The 17,792-nt window shown below is 40.5% G+C and overlaps 1 protein-coding gene across 2 annotated transcripts; it reads left to right on the plus strand.

The window, feature by feature from the left end:
- The first annotated feature begins 1,223 nt into the window (after positions 1–1,223).
- LOC100487625 lies at positions 1,224–17,570 on the plus strand. 2 transcript variants are annotated; one of them, XM_012971455.3, is made up of 10 exons: positions 1,224–1,385; positions 2,929–2,959; positions 5,607–5,674; positions 6,999–7,257; positions 9,611–9,811; positions 11,025–11,065; positions 12,445–12,709; positions 14,330–14,539; positions 16,852–16,902; positions 17,412–17,570. In XM_012971455.3, exons 3-9 carry the CDS (start codon positions 5,669–5,671, stop codon positions 16,857–16,859), a joined length of 990 nt encoding a protein of 329 aa, XP_012826909.2. In that variant the 5' UTR covers positions 1,224–1,385; positions 2,929–2,959; positions 5,607–5,668; the 3' UTR covers positions 16,860–16,902; positions 17,412–17,570. The 2 variants fall into 2 exon arrangements, with proteins under 2 accessions (XP_012826909.2, XP_031749599.1); XM_031893739.1 differs by lacking the exon at positions 5,607–5,674.
- Positions 17,571–17,792: the final 222 nt, after the last annotated feature.

Here is a 17,792-nt window from a genome sequence, read left to right on the forward strand (position 1 = left end):
TAGGGATTTATACCAGAAACATATTTTATTTTATGGACAGATATTCAACTGATTTGGAAATCCTCATGTCTCCCGAATGTGCCAATACCAGATATGTATAGTTTTATGGAGATTTCTGACTTCTATAGATCAAAAACTCCCAGCAGTAAATTACCAAATGTTCCAAAGCATTACAGCAGAATACGGCATACTTCAGATTCCAAAGTCAAAAATCCTGGAACATTAAGGTTTACCCCAGGAAACCATATATTTTTGAAAAGTACACATTCTGCCGAATCCAAAATGGGTAACCGTGTCTTCCAACTCCTAAGTAACAAACAGCAATGCTTTCCTGAATTTAGCATTTTCTGTAAAAAAATTATGAAAATTCTAAAAACAAAATGCCTCAAAGCTTCCAATTTCAAGCATCATATCTCCCACATGCCTTTTTACTCCAAACTACAATCTAAACTGCCGGTATATGTATTATGTGCCAAAAGCCCCCCTAACAGTACGGAGACCCTAGAAAACCATATATTTTCCAAAAGTACACATTCTGACGAAATGAGTAAATACATCTTTCTACTGCAAACTACAAAGCTATGCTAAACATAACGTTTTTTATGAAATTTCTGAAAATCGTCACAAAACTTGCACTTTGCTCCATTATGTACCCCCACATTTTGTAATGTATCAACATAAAATACCCTAAATATGAACGCCAGGGGCCTACTGAACAGTTTGATGCCCTATATGCATAGATTTACCAAACTATGTGGGGTACAGAGGCACCCAGTTTGATATATAGCAGACAATATTTCCATGGGCAATGACAAGTAACAAAGAACAATGGGAAATTCAATAAAATCGCAAAAATCCAAAAAAATCACTAAAATCAATGGGTTTTTTTTCCACATACTGTTTTGCACAACCAGCCTGATATAATAGCAATATTCTGAGTTACTCAAGAAGCCACCATTGTTATGTTATAAATGCTGTGCAGAACCTGCTTTGGGTGAAACAGAGCCAGTCAGAATGAAAGTGAAAGGGCAGAGGGAGGAATGCAGAGCCCATGGGGTGGGGCGGGGAGAGACAGGCAGCGCAGCACAGGGAGAGACAGGCAGCGCAGCACAGGGAGAGACAGGCAGCGCAGCACAGGGAGAGACAGGCAGCGCAGCACAGGGAGAGACAGGCAGCGCAGCACAGGGAGAGACAGGCAGCGCAGCACAGGGAGAGACAGGCAGCGCAGCACAGGGAGAGACAGGCAGCGCAGCACAGGGAGAGACAGGCAGCGCAGCACAGGGAGAGACAGGCAGTGCAGCACCGGGGGAGAGTTCAGGAACAGGTACAGGACACACTGAGCCCAGCTAGGAGAAAAGGCTGAAAGCCTGAAGCAGGAAGGAACGGTAATGTGACTCTCCTTATGCTGTTTGCTTCCCACATTCTGTGCAGTAACTCTCAGTGTTTATCTGCAGGCAATTCCTTTCTAACTCTCGGAATAGAGCTTACTCTGTGCCTCTGTACCTCCCCCTGGGTCCTGCCCCTTATACACACACCTTACTCTCTGTCTGTAATCTCACAGACTCCTCTGTTGCTTCCTGTGACTTTCTCTCCCCCAGACTCCTCTGACTCTCACTCCCCCCACTGTCTTCTCTGACACTTGCTCCTCCCCCAGACTCTTCTGACTCTCACTCCCCCCGCTGTCCTCTCTGACACTTGCTCTGCCCCCAGACTCTTCTGACTCTCACTCCCACCGCTGTCCTCTCTGACAATTGCTCCGCCCCCAGAATCCTCTGACTCTCGCTACCCCACTGTCCTCTCTGACACTTGCTCCTCCCCCAGACTCCTCTGACTCTCACTCCCCCCACTGTCTTCTCTGATGCTTGCTCCCCCCCAGAATCCTCTGACTCTCACTCCCCCCACTGTCCTCTCTGACACTTGCTCCGCCCCCAGAATCCTCTGACTCTCGCTACCCCACTGCCCTCTCTGACACTTGCTCCTTCCCCAGACTCCTCTGACTCTCACTCCCCCCACTGTCTTCTCTGATGCTTGCTCCCCCCCAGAATCCTCTGACTCTCACTCCCCCCACTGTGTTCTCTGATGCTTGCTCCCCCCACAGACTCCTCTGACTCTCATTTCCCCCACTGTTCTCTGACACTTGTACCCCCCACAGACTCCTCTGACTCTCATTTCCCCCACTGTTCTCTGACACTTGTACCCCCCACAGACTCCTCTGACTCTCATTTCCCCCCACTGTTCTCTGACACTTGTACCCCCCACAGACTCCTCTGACTCTCATTCCCCCCACTGTTCTCTGACACTTGTACCCCCCACAGGTTCCTCTGACTTTGAATCCTGCCCCCAAACTCCTCTCACTCTCTGCCACAGTCTTTTCTGGCTTTTTCTCCACCAGACTCCTTGCCCTTCGTTCCTCTGACCTCTTTTCCCAGCTATGCACATTCAAAAACCTAAAAAGCATATGGCTAGAAATGTTAGAGCTCTGATTTGTTTTGAGCTTTAGAGCCCAAAGCCCTATAGAAATGAAGTTGCCCACAGTGAGCTCAGTCTGCTCTTGGATGATATCAGTGGCCTGAGCTTAGTGACCGACTTACAATATTCTTCTTACTTCAGCCTGCTTGCCCACTGCCTGTTCACTATTAAATATGCATACAAGCCAACCAATCACAAGGCTGTCTGCTTATTAAGGAACTAAACTCCAGCTCTGACATTATGATCTGCACATCTGCCCAGTTTATTTACATTTAGGTTAACACAGGCGCTAAGTTGTTCCACTGCAGTTTATCGTAACAACCAATCAGACCTTTTCTTTGATTCTTTGAACTGGTGCAATGTAGCACCTATGTTAGTAAGTCAGCACTAACACTTCAGTCATAAATTAGGACTCAGTCTTTGCAAACAGAATAATTTCAGTCTGTTTGTATTTTACAGTTCAGCTATGCCAAAACCGACAGTCTGAATGGTAAGTGACATATTCCTAATCTTTACTCTTTATTCTACTTTGATTGGAAATATCAAATAACCTTATTGCTGGGCTGTCACTGTGCCTGTGCCCCCCTTCAGATTAACTTGTGAGTTAATGACATTTCTGCCATTTTACCCAAGGAGAAATAATCCCTTTTATTATTCTCTTATGTGTCTAATTAAGAAAAGTATTACTATATAGCCATCCATGTGAATCTGATTGAGCCCCTGGGAAAAATATAAACTAATAACATAACAAATATGTGAGTAATTCTGTCACTGAGGGGTTCTGTGCCCATATAAAGGCACAAGGCTGCAGGCTGAGTTATACAGGGAACTCTGAGTATCACTCATGTATTATAAGGGATAATGTACCCCCTACTGTAAATGATAAGGATATTAGCAGTCACTGAGGGGTTCTGTGCCCATATAAAGGCACAAGGCTGCAGGCTGAGTTATACAGGGAACTCTGAGTATCACTCATGTATTATAAGGGATAATGTACCCCTACTGTAAATGATAAGGATATTAGCAGTCACTGAGGGGTTCTGTGCCCATATAAAGGCACAAGGCTGCAGGCTGAGTTATACAGGGAACTCTGAGTATCACTCATGTATTATAAGGGATAATGTACCCCCTACTGTAAATGATAAGGATATTAGCAGTCACTGAGGGGTTCTGTGCCCATATAAAGGCACAAGGCTGCAGGCTGAGTTATACAGGGAACTCTGAGTATCACTCATGTATTATAAGGGATAATGTACCCCCTACTGTAAATGATAAGGATATTAGCAGTCACTGAGGGGTTCCGTGCCCATATAAAGGCACAAGGCTGCAGGCTGAGTTATACAGGGAACTCTGAGTATCACTCATGTATTATAAGGGATAATGTACCCCCTACTGTAAATGATAAGGATATTAGCAGTCACTGAGGGGTTCTGTGCCCATATAAAGGCACAAGGCTGCAGGCTGAGTTATACAGGGAACTCTGAGTATCACTCATGTATTATAAGGGATAATGTACCCCTACTGTAAATGATAAGGATATAAGAAGTCACTGAGGGGTTCTGTGCCCATATAAAGGCACAAGGCTGCAGGCTGAGTTATACAGGGAACTCTGAAGTATCACTCATGTATTATAAGGGATACTGTACCCCCTACTGTAAATGATAAGGATATTAGCAGTCACTGAGGGGTTCTGTGCCCATATAAAGGCACAAGGCTGCAGGCTGAGTTATACAGGGAACTCTGAGTATCACTCATGTATTATAAGGGATAATGTACCCCCTACTGTAAATGATAAGGATATTAGCAGTCACTGAGGGGTTCTGTGCCCATATAAAGGCACAAGGCTGCAGGCTGAGTTATACAGGGAACTCTGAGTATCACTCATGTATTATAAGGGATAATGTACCCCTACTGTAAATGATAAGATATTAGCAGTCACTGGGGGGTTCTGTGCCCATAAAAGGCACAAGGCTGGCAGGCTGAGTTATACAGGGAACTCTGAGTATCACTCATGTATTATAAGGGATAATGTACCCCCTACTGTAAATGATAAGGATATTAGCAGTCACTGAGGGGTTCTGTGCCCATATAAAGGCACAAGGCTGCAGGCTGAGTTATACAGGAAACTCTGAGTATCTCTCATGTATTATAAGGGGTAATGTACCCCTACTGTAAATGATAAAGGATATTAGCAGTCACTGAGGGGTTCTGTGCCCATATAAAGGCACAAGGCTGCAGGCTGAGTTATACAGGGAACTCTGAGTATCACTCATGTATTATAAGGGATAATGTACCCCCTACTGTAAATGATAAGGATATTAGCAGTCACTGAGGGGTTCTGTGCCCATATAAAGGCACAAGGCTGCAGGCTGAGTTATACAGGGGACTCTGAGTATCACTCATGTATTATAAGGGATAATGTACCCCCTACTGTAAATGATAAGGATATTAGCAGTCACTGAGGGGTTCTGTGCCCATATAAAGGCACAAGGCTGCAGGCTGAGTTATACAGGGAACTCTGAGTATCACTCATGTATTATAAGGGATAATGTACCCCCTACTGTAAATGATAAGGATATTAGCAGTCACTGAGGGGTTCTGTGCCCATATAAAGGCACAAGGCTGCAGGCTGAGTTATACAGGGAACTCTGAGTATCACTCATGTATTATAAGGGATAATGTACCCCCTACTGTAAATGATAAGGATATTAGCAGTCACTGAGGGGTTCTGTGCCCATATAAAGGCACAAGGCTGCAGGCTGAGTTATACAGGGAACTCTGAGTATCACTCATGTATTATAAGGGATAATGTACCCCCTACTGTAAATGATAAGGATATTAGCAGTCACTGGGGGTTCAAAACTTATTATAGATGCAAGAGAAGTGACCAATGAGAATGCTGATTGCCAGCACTGTGTCAGGCCCTTGCTGGTACCTTACATATAGAGATAATGATGTCATTTTCCCGTCATTATATGGCACAGGAATCAGACATGGGGATAAAGGGACAGACTTGTTCAGTGCTGGTAACACAGACACTGTTTTACAGGCATCCATCAGAAATATTGGATTAATATAAATTAAATACATTGTTTTCACTTTTTTAATAATTTGTCTCCTGCTTCTGTTGCATAAAGAAAGGAACATCGGAGCTCCTGCAACGAACATCAGATTTGGGCTGTTAATAATCAGTCCCAGCATGTCTGTAAGTATGCAGCCCCATGTTTACTTCACATAGGTCCCATTCACAGAGCAGTTTACTGTAATGTAGATATTATATATATATATATAAAATTAGATTTTTTTAGTGAATTGCTTCCTATCATTTTAGTTGTTTAGAAATCATTATAATTCCTTTCAGTGGGTTTTTTTCCTCCAGTAAATTATTGAACATTTTCTGCTAACAGGGAAATTATATTGTATTTAAAAATTCAGAGGAAACACTAGTGGAAAAATATTATCTTATTTTAAACTGAGTACAGGCTCTTTGTATAATGTATTATTTTTATTATTTGTTGTAACTTTTGTGCTACTCCCTATACCCCTGTCTAGTCTCTTTAGCCACTCCCTATTGTATTGCACATGCATACAAGCTAACCAATCATAGTCAGACTGACACTCCCCTGAGTACAGACTCGGCAGGAATCTCACTTTGCCTCTGTGACAGCCCTTAGTGGCCTGGATCCCCTCAGGGAATTCTTTATCCTGATTCCCAATTCACTTGGATCCCTACACTGCAGGCAATGTGGCCTGGAAGAGATACCTCCAAAACTACCCCTCCTATGTCGGAGCTCAGAACTCCTAGTGTTGCTATAGAAGTTGCTGAAAAACATAGTTATAGATGCAAGAAAATTCTCAAATGAGAATTCTACAGTTCAAAAACCTAATTTTAATTGCAAGAGAAGTGACCAATGAGAATGCTGATTCCCAGCACTGTGTCAGGCCCCTTGCTGGTACCTTACATATAGAGATAATGATGGCATTTTCCCGTCATTATATGGCACAGGAATCAGACATGGGGATAAAGGGACAGACTTGTTCAGTGCTGGGAAACTGTGCTTAATGCTCCCAACTCCAATTGCAGGAACAGAGAACAGGGAGCCAGATTTATACAGATCAGCTGGGATTCTCATTGGAGGATTCTTTTGCATTTCAATGCTGCCAATGCGGGCCCTAGAGAGCTGGGAAAGTTTTATTGGGCAATATTGCTTTAAGAATACAACCCTGATGTTGCTGGACTACAGCTCCCAGCATGCCTCACCCTTCATTATATGTTACATTATTCTGGGATTTGTAGTCCAGCAACAGCTGAGTAAGGTTTGGTTGAGCCGCGCTGTGCAGCAGGGTTTATATCCCCTTTAATACAGGGTTCAGCTGCAAAAAGATAGGCTTATTTTTTTATCATTTTTTATGTATATGCTATGTATTTGTTTAGTAAATATGCTCATACTTGTAATTTAATTTGCCAAACATGGTTATAATTTGCATGAAATAATGCCGGTTATTCCTTTAATATGTGCATTTTGCAGGGGCTGCTGAGTATTGCAATTTGCTACAGAACAGAAATAGAAGCAGAGACACACAGATGGATAAAGGAGATACTTGAAAGGCAATTTAATGAGATAATTGAAAAAGCCCATTCTATAAACATTAATGAACACAATGAAAATATCTCCAGATGTGATGTCGCTATTCTCTATCACTACGAGGAAGAAAACAGAATAGATTTGACAAAAGTGAACGAATTGCTTGAAGATTCTAAATGGGAACCATTATTTGCTAAATTCGGTAAGAAAATGACATTTAACACATTATAAAAATACATATTAAATTCACCACAATCAGACAAACATTCTTCATCCATTATAAAGGGCAGGCTGGTATGGCAGATTTCTCAGTGCACTTTTGATCCTCCCAGCTGGAAGCCCTACCGTCCAATTACATTATGGCGTGTCTATCTGCCACCTCCTTTTCCCCCATACAGTCTGTCATCAAAAGTATGGGCCTAGGCGGCATTTCCATAACTGCTCAAAGGAGATGCTAGAATCTGGTTAGGAAGAGAAGGCACAGACAGAGGAGATGTAGAGGAGAAAGGCCTTATTTATAAAAGCTGCAAAAACTGCCAATGGATCCCACCTGGGATCCATTGTAAGAGAATGTGTGCCACAAATTGCAAGAGTATGGTAAATGCACACAGGTACAAGTTACTGGATTTGTGGGACTTGTGCCACTTCCAATGCATGGCATTAGTAATGGCCATTGGGTGCAAGTCTGTGGCATGTGTAAGGGCAACAGACTTTACTTATGAGCCACACTCAGATGTAAAAAAGGTTGGTGAGTCTCACAGGCATGAAAAAGTTGTTTGGGGGGGCCAAATAAGGGCTGTGATTGGCTATTTGCTAGCCCCATGTGGACTGCTGGCCTGCAGGAGGCTCTGCTTGGAGTAATACTGTGTCTCTGGGCTTCCAAAACTTGTCTCCAAGCCAGAAATGTAAAAATGGCACCTACTCTGAGGCCACTGGGAGCAACATCAAAGGGGGTGGGGAGCAACATGTTGCCCCCGAGCCACTGGTTGGAGATCGCTGGGCTAAGGGAACTCTCAAAAGGACACTAAACCCTGCTGCACAGCGCTGCTCAACCAAACGTTACTCAGTTGTTGCTGGACTACAAATCCCAAAATAATGTAACATATAATGAATGTTAAAGGGCACCTATGGGTGGAAAATTGTTTACCGCACTGGAAGTGCAGATTAATATGTCTGCGTTCTCTTCCATGGCGAAAAGTTGCATATTGATGAATTAGGCGAATTGTTGCCTGCAAAGTTGCCCAAAGTATGGCGAAGCTTTCCGAGGCGAAGCTTCACTCCTTAGTAAATGTGCCCCAAAGAGAGAACAAGGTTATCAAGAGAATTTTGTGCCAGAGACTTATTTGACATCCTGGAAAGTTTTGGCACCAGGAGACTAGGCCAATACAGCAAAGTTTTCATACATCTGTAACATTAATACAAGTTGAATGATGGGTAAGTGTCTAATGCTTGTAAAAGACACCTATCAGTGTAAATTTGTTTACCCCACTAGAAGTGTGGGTTTATAGAGCTCCCACTCTGGTTGGGGGAAATCTGTACTTTCCAAAAATATATGGTTTTCTGGGGTCACCCTACATTTCTGCAGTTTCTACCCCTCATAAAACTGCCATGTGTTTATGAATTAGGTAAAGATAAGCCATGAAATTAGTGTGCACAAGGTATATTTGGGGGTCTCTAAGTGCCATGTGCTTTGATAAACCTATGTACAGTGGGCATCAAACTGTTCAGTAGACCTCTGGGGTTTATATTTAGGGTGTTTTATCTTGGTACCTAATGACCTGTAGAAAATAAGATGCTGCATAGTGGAGGTTTTGAGGTGATTTTTGGAAATGCCATAAAAATCATCAAACTTAGGAAAGCTGTGTGGCTTGGTACTTTGGAGTAGAAAGACATGGGTACCCATTTTAGATTCGGGGGAATGTGTACTTTCCAAAAATATATGACTTTCTGGGGTGAATGTACTTTTTACTAGCATTATCCCACATATAATGATGTAAATGTGTTGAAGCTGAAATAACAGAAATGATAGATCATATGGGGGTATGTTCCCATTGGGGCCCCTACATGCCACATACTTAGGTAAACCTATACATATTGGGCATCAAACTGTTCAGTTGACCCCTGGCATTCATATTTAGGGTGTTTTATCTTAGAAGTAGAAGTTCCGCTTTGTTCAATGAAAGGGTTAAACCACAATGGGAGCTGTAGTCCAACAACAACAATAACAACATCATTATTGTCATCATCAGGGTTGTATTCTTAAAGCAATATTGCACAATAAAACTTTCCCAGCTCTCTAGGGCTGTGATATTCTTCATTACCTAATGTTGTTTTTAATTGCTGGTTACTGTGGGAGTGTAAGAAACAACACAGTGTATTTGGAAAACATACTTCCAAAGCCACCAAAGAAACCCGTGAAAGAGATCTATTCAATAGATCATTATATGATTGTTCTGATTGATGATACCAGTCCATTCCCAAATGCAAGACATTTTTGGTTCAGTTTTTTATTTTAACTCTCTGTTTAATGACAGATTTTCTTTCTATCTTTGTAGAGAAGGCCCAAATCATTGTGGTGATGGATAATGTGAAGGACATAAAAAAGAAAGAAGTAAAAAAAGTAGTCAAAGCTAAAGCCCAGAAGCTTTTGCTCTTCCGTAACAAACATAGAAGTTCAATCAATGATGGGAGATCTGGAAATGGAAAAATAAAGAAAAAACTGGATAAATTAAAAAAAGTCTTGGAAGAGCAAAAGGGTAAGGAATCTTGCATTCACAAGGCAGGGCAGGCATGCTGCTTATGTTGGGTTTCAGACAGGATTTGTGAGCACAAGGCTAGATCTAGGGGGCATTCCTCCCTTAAAAGGGGTTGTTCACCAGCACTGAACAAGTCTGTCCCTTTATCCCCATGTCTGATTCCTGTGCCCTATAATGACGGGAAAATGACATAATTATCTCTATATGTAAGGTACCAGCAAGGGGCCTGACACAGTGCTGGGAATCAGCATTCTCATTGGTCACTTCTCTTGCATCTATAATTAAGTTTTGGGTCAGTATTATTCTCATTGGGGAATTTTCTTGCATCTATAATTATGTTTTTCAGCACCTTTTATAGCAAAACTAGGGGGCGCAGTGGGACAGTGTTATGGTTGGGTTAAAGATAATGAGAAGATAAAGACTTACATTTACTATACTATATGGTAAATACCAATCCACATGCAGTAAATTACATGTAACATAGGGAATGGGAATTTGTGCTAGATATTATGTAATACATTCTACAACAAGGTCCCTAAAGTTTTCAAAAGAAAGAATCCCAGCAACTTTTGCTATATATCTTGTGAAAATGTGCATTAAACTATACCCCCAAACAATGTAGTTCTCTTTCAAAATATATTACAGAAAACAGTTCATATGTAAAGAACTGCTTCATCTAAATAAACCATTTCCATATAAATATACTTATTTAGCAGTATGTGCCATTGGGTAATCCTAAATAGGAAACTGCCATTTTAAGTACTAAGGGCCGCCCCCTGGGATCATAGGAGTCACAGTGCACACAAACAAGCCAAGGCACACATACATGCTAGGCCCCATCAGCCAATGAATGGGCAGAGTTCTGCCTTTTGCTCCCACACTACTTCCTGTTACAGTTAGAGCTGCATCACTTCCTGTCAGCTGATCTCTGAGGAAGCACACAGCCCATCACTAAATGGCGGCTGAAGGGAAAGGATGTAAAAGGGCAATATTTACTGATATATATATTCCAGTTTGGGGAGATTCTTTAATAGGCCACTTAATATAATATAAACTGTCTGTTGGTTACATATTCATTCTGGGGGTGTAGTTTGCCTTTAAGCAGGATCAAAGGAATGCTAGGAGGTCTGATATATAACATGTATAAAATACATATACTGACCCATCACTGAACGGAGCAACCTCTGACTATATATTGTATGTAACACTGTAGGCAAACCAAAGCAAAAGAAGACACGGGTACATTTCAAAAAAGTAAGTAAACATATATATATATTATTGTAAGTAAATAGAATACTTTCTCTCTCTCTTTAGTCTGTTTTGTTGGAAAGTAAACAGACTTCTATTAAAGTGGTAGTTCACCTTTAAGTTAACTTTTAATATGTTATAGAATGGCCAATCTCAAGCAACTTTTTAATTGGTCTTCATTGTTTATTTGTGATTGTTTTTTTATTTGCCTACTTCTTCCAACTCTTTTCAACTTTCAAATGGGGGGTCACTGACCCCGGCAGCCAAATGACTACTTATATTACTATCAAGTTCCTTTCCTATTCATATACCAGTCTCTCATTCAAACCACCCCCTGGTTGCTAAGGTAATTTGAACTCTAGCAACCAGATAACTGCTGAAATTTAAAACTGGAAAGTTTCTGCACAAAAAGTTAAATAATTAGAATAACACAAATAATTAATAAGGAAGACCAATTGCAAATTGTCTCAGAATATCACTGTCTATATCATACAAAAAGGTAACACAAAGGTGACATAAGTAAACCATAATCCAGTGGAGGTGCCGATTTTTCCCCTGTGCCAATGCATTTTTTTTTTTTAAAAGGAGCTTTGACATAGAGATAAATTTTCTTTGTCCTTTATGTGCATTAGTGAAATGTAACTCAGAGTATCACTCATGTATTATAAGGGATAATGTACCCCCTACTGTAAATGATAAGGATATTAGCAGTCACTGAGGGGTTCTGTGCCCATATAAAGGCACAAGGCTGCAGGCTGAGTTATACAGGGAACTCTGAGTATCACTCATGTATTATAAGGGATAATGTACCCCCTACTGTAAATGATAAGGATATTAGCAGTCACTGAGGGGTTCTGTGCCCATATAAAGGCACAAGGCTGCAGGCTGAGTTATACAGGGAACTCTGAGTATCACTCATGTATTATAAGGGATAATGTACCCCCTACTGTAAATGATAAGGATATTAGCAGTCACTGAGGGGTTCTGTGCCCATATAAAGGCACAAGGCTGCAGGCTGAGTTATACAGGGAACTCTGAGTATCACTCATGTATTATAAGGGATAATGTACCCCCTACTGTAAATGATAAGGATATTAGCAGTCACTGAGGGGTTCTGTGCCCATATAAAGACACAAGGCTGCAGGCTGAGTTATACAGGGAACTCTGAGTATCACTCATGTATTATAAGGGATAATGTACCCCCTACTGTAAATGATAAGGATATTAGAAGTCACTGAGGGGCTGCAGGCTGAGTTATACAGGGAACTTATATCCAATATAATGCAGCTTCAGTGTGAGGAATGTTCACAGTAAAATGGGATAATGTAATTGTGTTTTGTAATGTTTGTAGTGTAACAATCGCCTGTTCCTTTTCCCATTAAAAGCATCTGACAGTTGGAATTTGCTCCCGAGAATCCCAGGAAACCTATAACTGGTTAGTGACTCTGCTAAACTCAGAAGACTTCCGTAAGAAAGTGACAGACACACGGCCTGTATACGTCTCAAACACCTTCTCCCAGTTCAGAAGTGATGTCTCCGGCTGTACATTTGCCATCCTGTATCACTCGAAGAGAAGAGGGAGAATAAACGTCACCGATGTGACAGATTCACTCTATGATCAGGAACTGGAACATTTGTCTCAATCTCTGGGTAACAAGATTCCCTTTGTTAGAGCCCCACCATTGGGGTTGTAGTTTTTGAACTATTTGCCTTATTCTTCTGACTCTTTGCAGCTTTCAAATGGGGGTCACTGACCCCGACAGCCAAACACTATTGCTCCGTGAGGCTCCAGTTTTATTGTTACATTTTATAACATATTGCTTTAGTGAGGGCCTTTCCTATTCATATACCAACCTCTCATTCAAACCGCTCCCTGGTTGCCAAGGAAATCTGGACCCTAGCAACCAAAAAGTGGCTGTAACTCCAAACCGAAGAGCTGCTGAACAAAAAGTCTCAGAATATTACTCTCATATTACAAGTTAAAACAACAAACAAAGATGAACAACAATCAAAATGTGAGTTTAGAGCTCAATACATAAAAACTCACCCACCTTTTATTCATTACGCTTCCAAAAATCCCATAGGAATGAATAGAATGCGGGTGACTTTTTATGTATTAAGCTCTAAACCCATAAATAGTGCAAATAGTACATATAGCTTTTCCAAGACAAGACTCTTGTAACTACTCACTGCTGGTAATTCCAGGGTGTGGGCACCAAGGTGGATATTTCAGTTCTGGACTTAAATCATAGGAATGACAAAGTCCCGGTCGGTGCCTTTCAGTAGCCTAAAGGGGCATATAAGGCTTACTGATCTTCCCCAAGAGTGTTAAAGAGGTAGTACACCTTTAAATTAACTCTTAGTATGAATGAGTAATTTTCAGTTGGTCTTTTTTATAGTTTTTGAATTATTTGCTTTTTACTTCCAACTCTTAAATGGGGGGTCACTGACCCCAGTAGCCTAAAGGGGCATATAAGGCTTATTGATCTTCCCCAAGAGTGTTAAAGAGGTAGTACATCTTTAAATTAACTCTTAGTATGAATGAGCAATTTTCAGTTGGTCTTTTTTATAGTTTTTTAATTATTTGCTTTTTTCTTCAAACTCTTAAATGGGGGGTCACTGACCCCAGAAGCCAAAAAAACTATTGCTCTGTGAGGCTACAATGTTATTGTTTTATATATATATATATATATATATATATATATATATATATATATTTGATTTATCTTTGTATTCAGGCCCTCTCCTATCTAACTCACTACACTGCTTGGTTGCTGGGGTAATTCGGGCCCTAGCAACCAGATAGCTGCTAACATTCCAAACTGGAGAGCTGCTACATAAAAAGGGAAATCATTCAAAAACCACAAATAATAAAAAATGAATACCAAAAAGCTTAATAATTGATAGGCACACACATGACAAAATATAAAGACCAATTGCAAACTGTCTCAGAATCTCACTCTCTACATTATATCACATGTTAATTTAAAAAGGTACAAATACAACCCTGATGTTGCTGGACTACAGCTCCCAGCATGCCTCACCCTTCATTATATGTTACATTATTCTGGGATTTGTAGTCCAGCAACAGCTGAGTAACGTTTGGTTGAGCAGCGCTGTGCGGCAGGGTTTATATCCCCTTTAATTATATTACATGAATGGCATAATACAAGTACCTTTTGCGGTTATGTTAGTGCATGCTCTCTATTGGCTGCATTTGTAAGTATGAAAGTTAGAATATTTCAGTAACTTTTTCTATTTTGTGCTCAGGAAGAAAAAAGGTAATTGTGGTTATTGATGACCTGGAGGACAGCAGTGATTCAGCAAAGAGCAGTATCCAACAGAGCCAGGGGAGCATTGGCCGATGGGCCTGTGAGCTGTTCCTGTTCAGTGCCCGGGATAAGGAGTCCCTCAAATCTGGGTCCCGACCTACAGATGTGGAACTAAAGATAAATAGACTGTATAGCATTCTAAGCCAAGGTACGGCACAGACATATATATTCCCTACACACTGGATTGTACCTAACACAGTATATCAGCCACTCACTCATATGATAATGTATAGAATTAGTTATGGGATGGACAAAGGTTTTTTTTTGTTTTTTTTTTAATAAAAATTGGTCAATTCATTTATTGGTCAATAAGTAAGAAGTGGGTCGGCCGAACAACACAGTAGTTTCATGGGCATCACTATATCCCAAAGGCAGGGGTGTCCATATAACGAAATGATAGATGGAAGAACTAAAGTTCCCTATAAGGAGTAAATTATTATTGATTTTGATTTTACTGACCAGTATAAAAATTCCAAACACTACAGAATCCAACTATGTGTAAACTCCAAACAAGAGAGAATATATTGATATGTGCCTGTATATACATGATTTTAGTTTTATTATAAAGGGATACGGGCACCTCTGCCAATGGCGAATGTGATTTTGCCAATTACTAATAGAGTGCATTCTGGGAAGTAAAGTTTGTGCAGCTTCAGGAAAGCTACATTCATATTGAGGAGCCCCAATGGGCTGAATAATGATAGTGTGTAATACAGGAGCACCCAATACAGTGCTAGTGTGAAGGGAAGTACCTAGTACTGGCTACAATTACTGACCCCCAGGGTAGGTCTAAGATTTGAGAACTACACCAGTATGTTCTCCTCATATAAGGACATATGTTTTCCTACAAGGCCAACCACCTCCAGGGGATCCTGAATGCAGGAGATTAGTGGCTTGACAACAATAACTAATATTAGTGGAGATAAGGGACATCCCTACTGGGTACCACTAACAAAGGGAAATTATTATGTAACAAATTGCACCAAGTTAGCATATAGTCTGAGATGTCATTAATAAATGGAAAAATATCCTACCTAGAAGGAGCATAAGAGGAGAGATGAAATATAAAGGGGGAGGTAAGATTTGAAAAGATTGCATATGGCAGAATAAAGAGGAGAAGGGCAGAGAGCAAAATAAAACAGGTCCAACAAAAGAAAACATGTAGGAAAAGCAGAAGGCAGGATTGGATAAAGGGGAAATAAAGATAAAGAGGATTGGATAAAGGATTGGATAAAGGGAAAATAAAGATAAAGAGGACTGGATAAAGGATTGGATAAAGGGGAAATAAAGATAAAGAGGATTGGATAAAGGATTGGATAAAGGGGAAATGAAGATAAAGAGGATTGGATAAACGATTGGATAAAGGGAAAATAAAGATAAAGAGGATTGGATAAAGGATTGGATAAAGGGGAAATAAAGATAAAGAGGATTGGATAAAGGATTGGATAAAGGGAAAATAAAGATAAAGAGGATTGGATAAAGGATTGGATAAAGGGGAAATAAAGATAAAGAGGATTGGATAGAGGATTGGATAAAGGGGAAATGAAGATAAAGAGGATTGGATAAACGATTGGATAAAGGGGAAAGCAAAATATTGGCAGAGTAGAATGAAAACGGAGACTTTAGAAGGAGGGACCAGAGCAGAATGGGGGGCAGATAAGAAGACAAAGGGGTACAGAAATGAGAAACAGTACTAAAGAGGGAGGGAATGAAGAAAAAAGGAAGGTATTGGGGGAGAAAGGGAAGCGAGAGATCATGGAACAGATGGCAAGAGGAGGGGATAATATAGAAAAATAAGTACAAAAATATAAATTTTGGGGTGCAGGAAAACATTTGTTTCACATTTTTTTTGTTTAAATTGTATTTGATGGATTGCCCTGGGCATAATGCGCTGGTGATGCACTGAGTTAAGGGCAGTATTTATGGGGCACACTTGGGTCTATGTCATTGGAGCATTTTGCTCATATGCAACAACTTTGGGCAAACTGCCAGCCAGTTATACTTGTTGCAAGCCCATCTGTGGGCAGTGTAACAACATCTAGCCAACATCTTGCCATCCGTGTTTATTGGGGAATGAGGTTTATGGGATCTGCAACATGCCCCCACGTTGCTGTGCAATGGGCTTTCCCAAGTATATTCCTATTAGACTGTTTGCTCTTTGGCAAATAAAGCTGGTGGGGATGTAACAATAACATTATTTCTCAATCTGCATGATTCATATTATTTATTTATATTATATTTATATGATATTTATATTATTTATTCATTAAGATTTTTCCATACGACCCAACTATGAGCCGGTGTGTGCCATATAACTATAACTAGCGTTTTCTATAGGCCAGGACACTGTTTGCTGGATCAGGAATTATTAAGGAATAATATAATAATAGTAATAATAAAATGTATAAGGAATAATTAGTATTAAGTACATTTGTTTTTGTGTTCTTTATCTTGTTTCAGCCATGTGATCCCAGCCAATCCTCAGCCAGCCAAGGCAGGATAAATAAAAACGTAAGTTTGCTTCTGATTTAACATGAAGTTTTTTGCCTGTTTTGCTAATTTTTCTGCAGTTTCGGGGCAGATTTGCTCATCGCTGGTCACCTGTAAAAAAGCAAATATCTTATTGGTTGCTATGGGATACCGCACCGGGGCAACCATTGTCTTTTTATTAAGGTTTCTGTTTTACCTTTCTTGTCTGTGTAACTTTATTATTTTCTTTATAACTGGATTGGAAAGTCCTGATCCGATCATCCATTTTTATTCCAACATTTCTACTGAGTTCACGGTTCGGCTGTAGTAATGGTGCCGACAATAACATTCTGGTAGCAAAATAATTCACACGTTGAATATATTAACCCTGTGTGTGTTCATATTTATAATGCTGGGCGGTGTATTAAATGTGTAAATATAAAAAAAGGCTGTTTTAATAAATGACTAGGCATTCGTGGCTTTAGTGAAAATTAGGTTTTCGAGAACTGACCTAAAATTTTCTAATGATTCCAACCATCCTTATCTTTCAGATTTTACTGAAACCGAAAATGGCTGGATTCCCCCCCCCCCCCGTACTTTATGTAATGGTACAAACCTGCTGAAATGTTAAGTGAAAACTATCCCCCCAGGATGAATATGTAACCAACAGACAGTTTATATCATGTTGTGACCTATTAAATAATCACCAAACTGGAATATATATATCAGTAAATATTGCCCTTTTACATCCTTTCCCTTGAGCCGCCATTTTGTGATGGGCTGTGTGCTCCCTCAGAGATCAGCTGACAGGAAGTGATGCAGCTCTAACTGTAACAGGAAGTAGTGTGGGAGCAAAAGGCAGAACTCTGCCCATTCATTGGCTGATGGGGCCTAGCATGTATGTGTGCCTTGGCTTGTTTGTGTGCACTGTG

The sequence above is a fragment of the Xenopus tropicalis genome, chromosome 9 (genome assembly GCF_000004195.4).
Source record: "Xenopus tropicalis strain Nigerian chromosome 9, UCB_Xtro_10.0, whole genome shotgun sequence".
Classification (NCBI taxonomy): domain Eukaryota; kingdom Metazoa; phylum Chordata; class Amphibia; order Anura; family Pipidae; genus Xenopus; species Xenopus tropicalis.

Excerpts from the sequence above, each read along its gene's own strand:
- LOC100487625 (XM_012971455.3), top strand. Across the intron at positions 9,812-11,024 it reads AGTCTTGGAAGAGCAAAAGG|GCAAACCAAAGCAAAAGAAG; the intron begins GTAAGGAATCTT and ends GTAACACTGTAG. Across the intron at positions 11,066-12,444 it reads CACGGGTACATTTCAAAAAA|CATCTGACAGTTGGAATTTG; the intron begins GTAAGTAAACAT and ends TCCCATTAAAAG.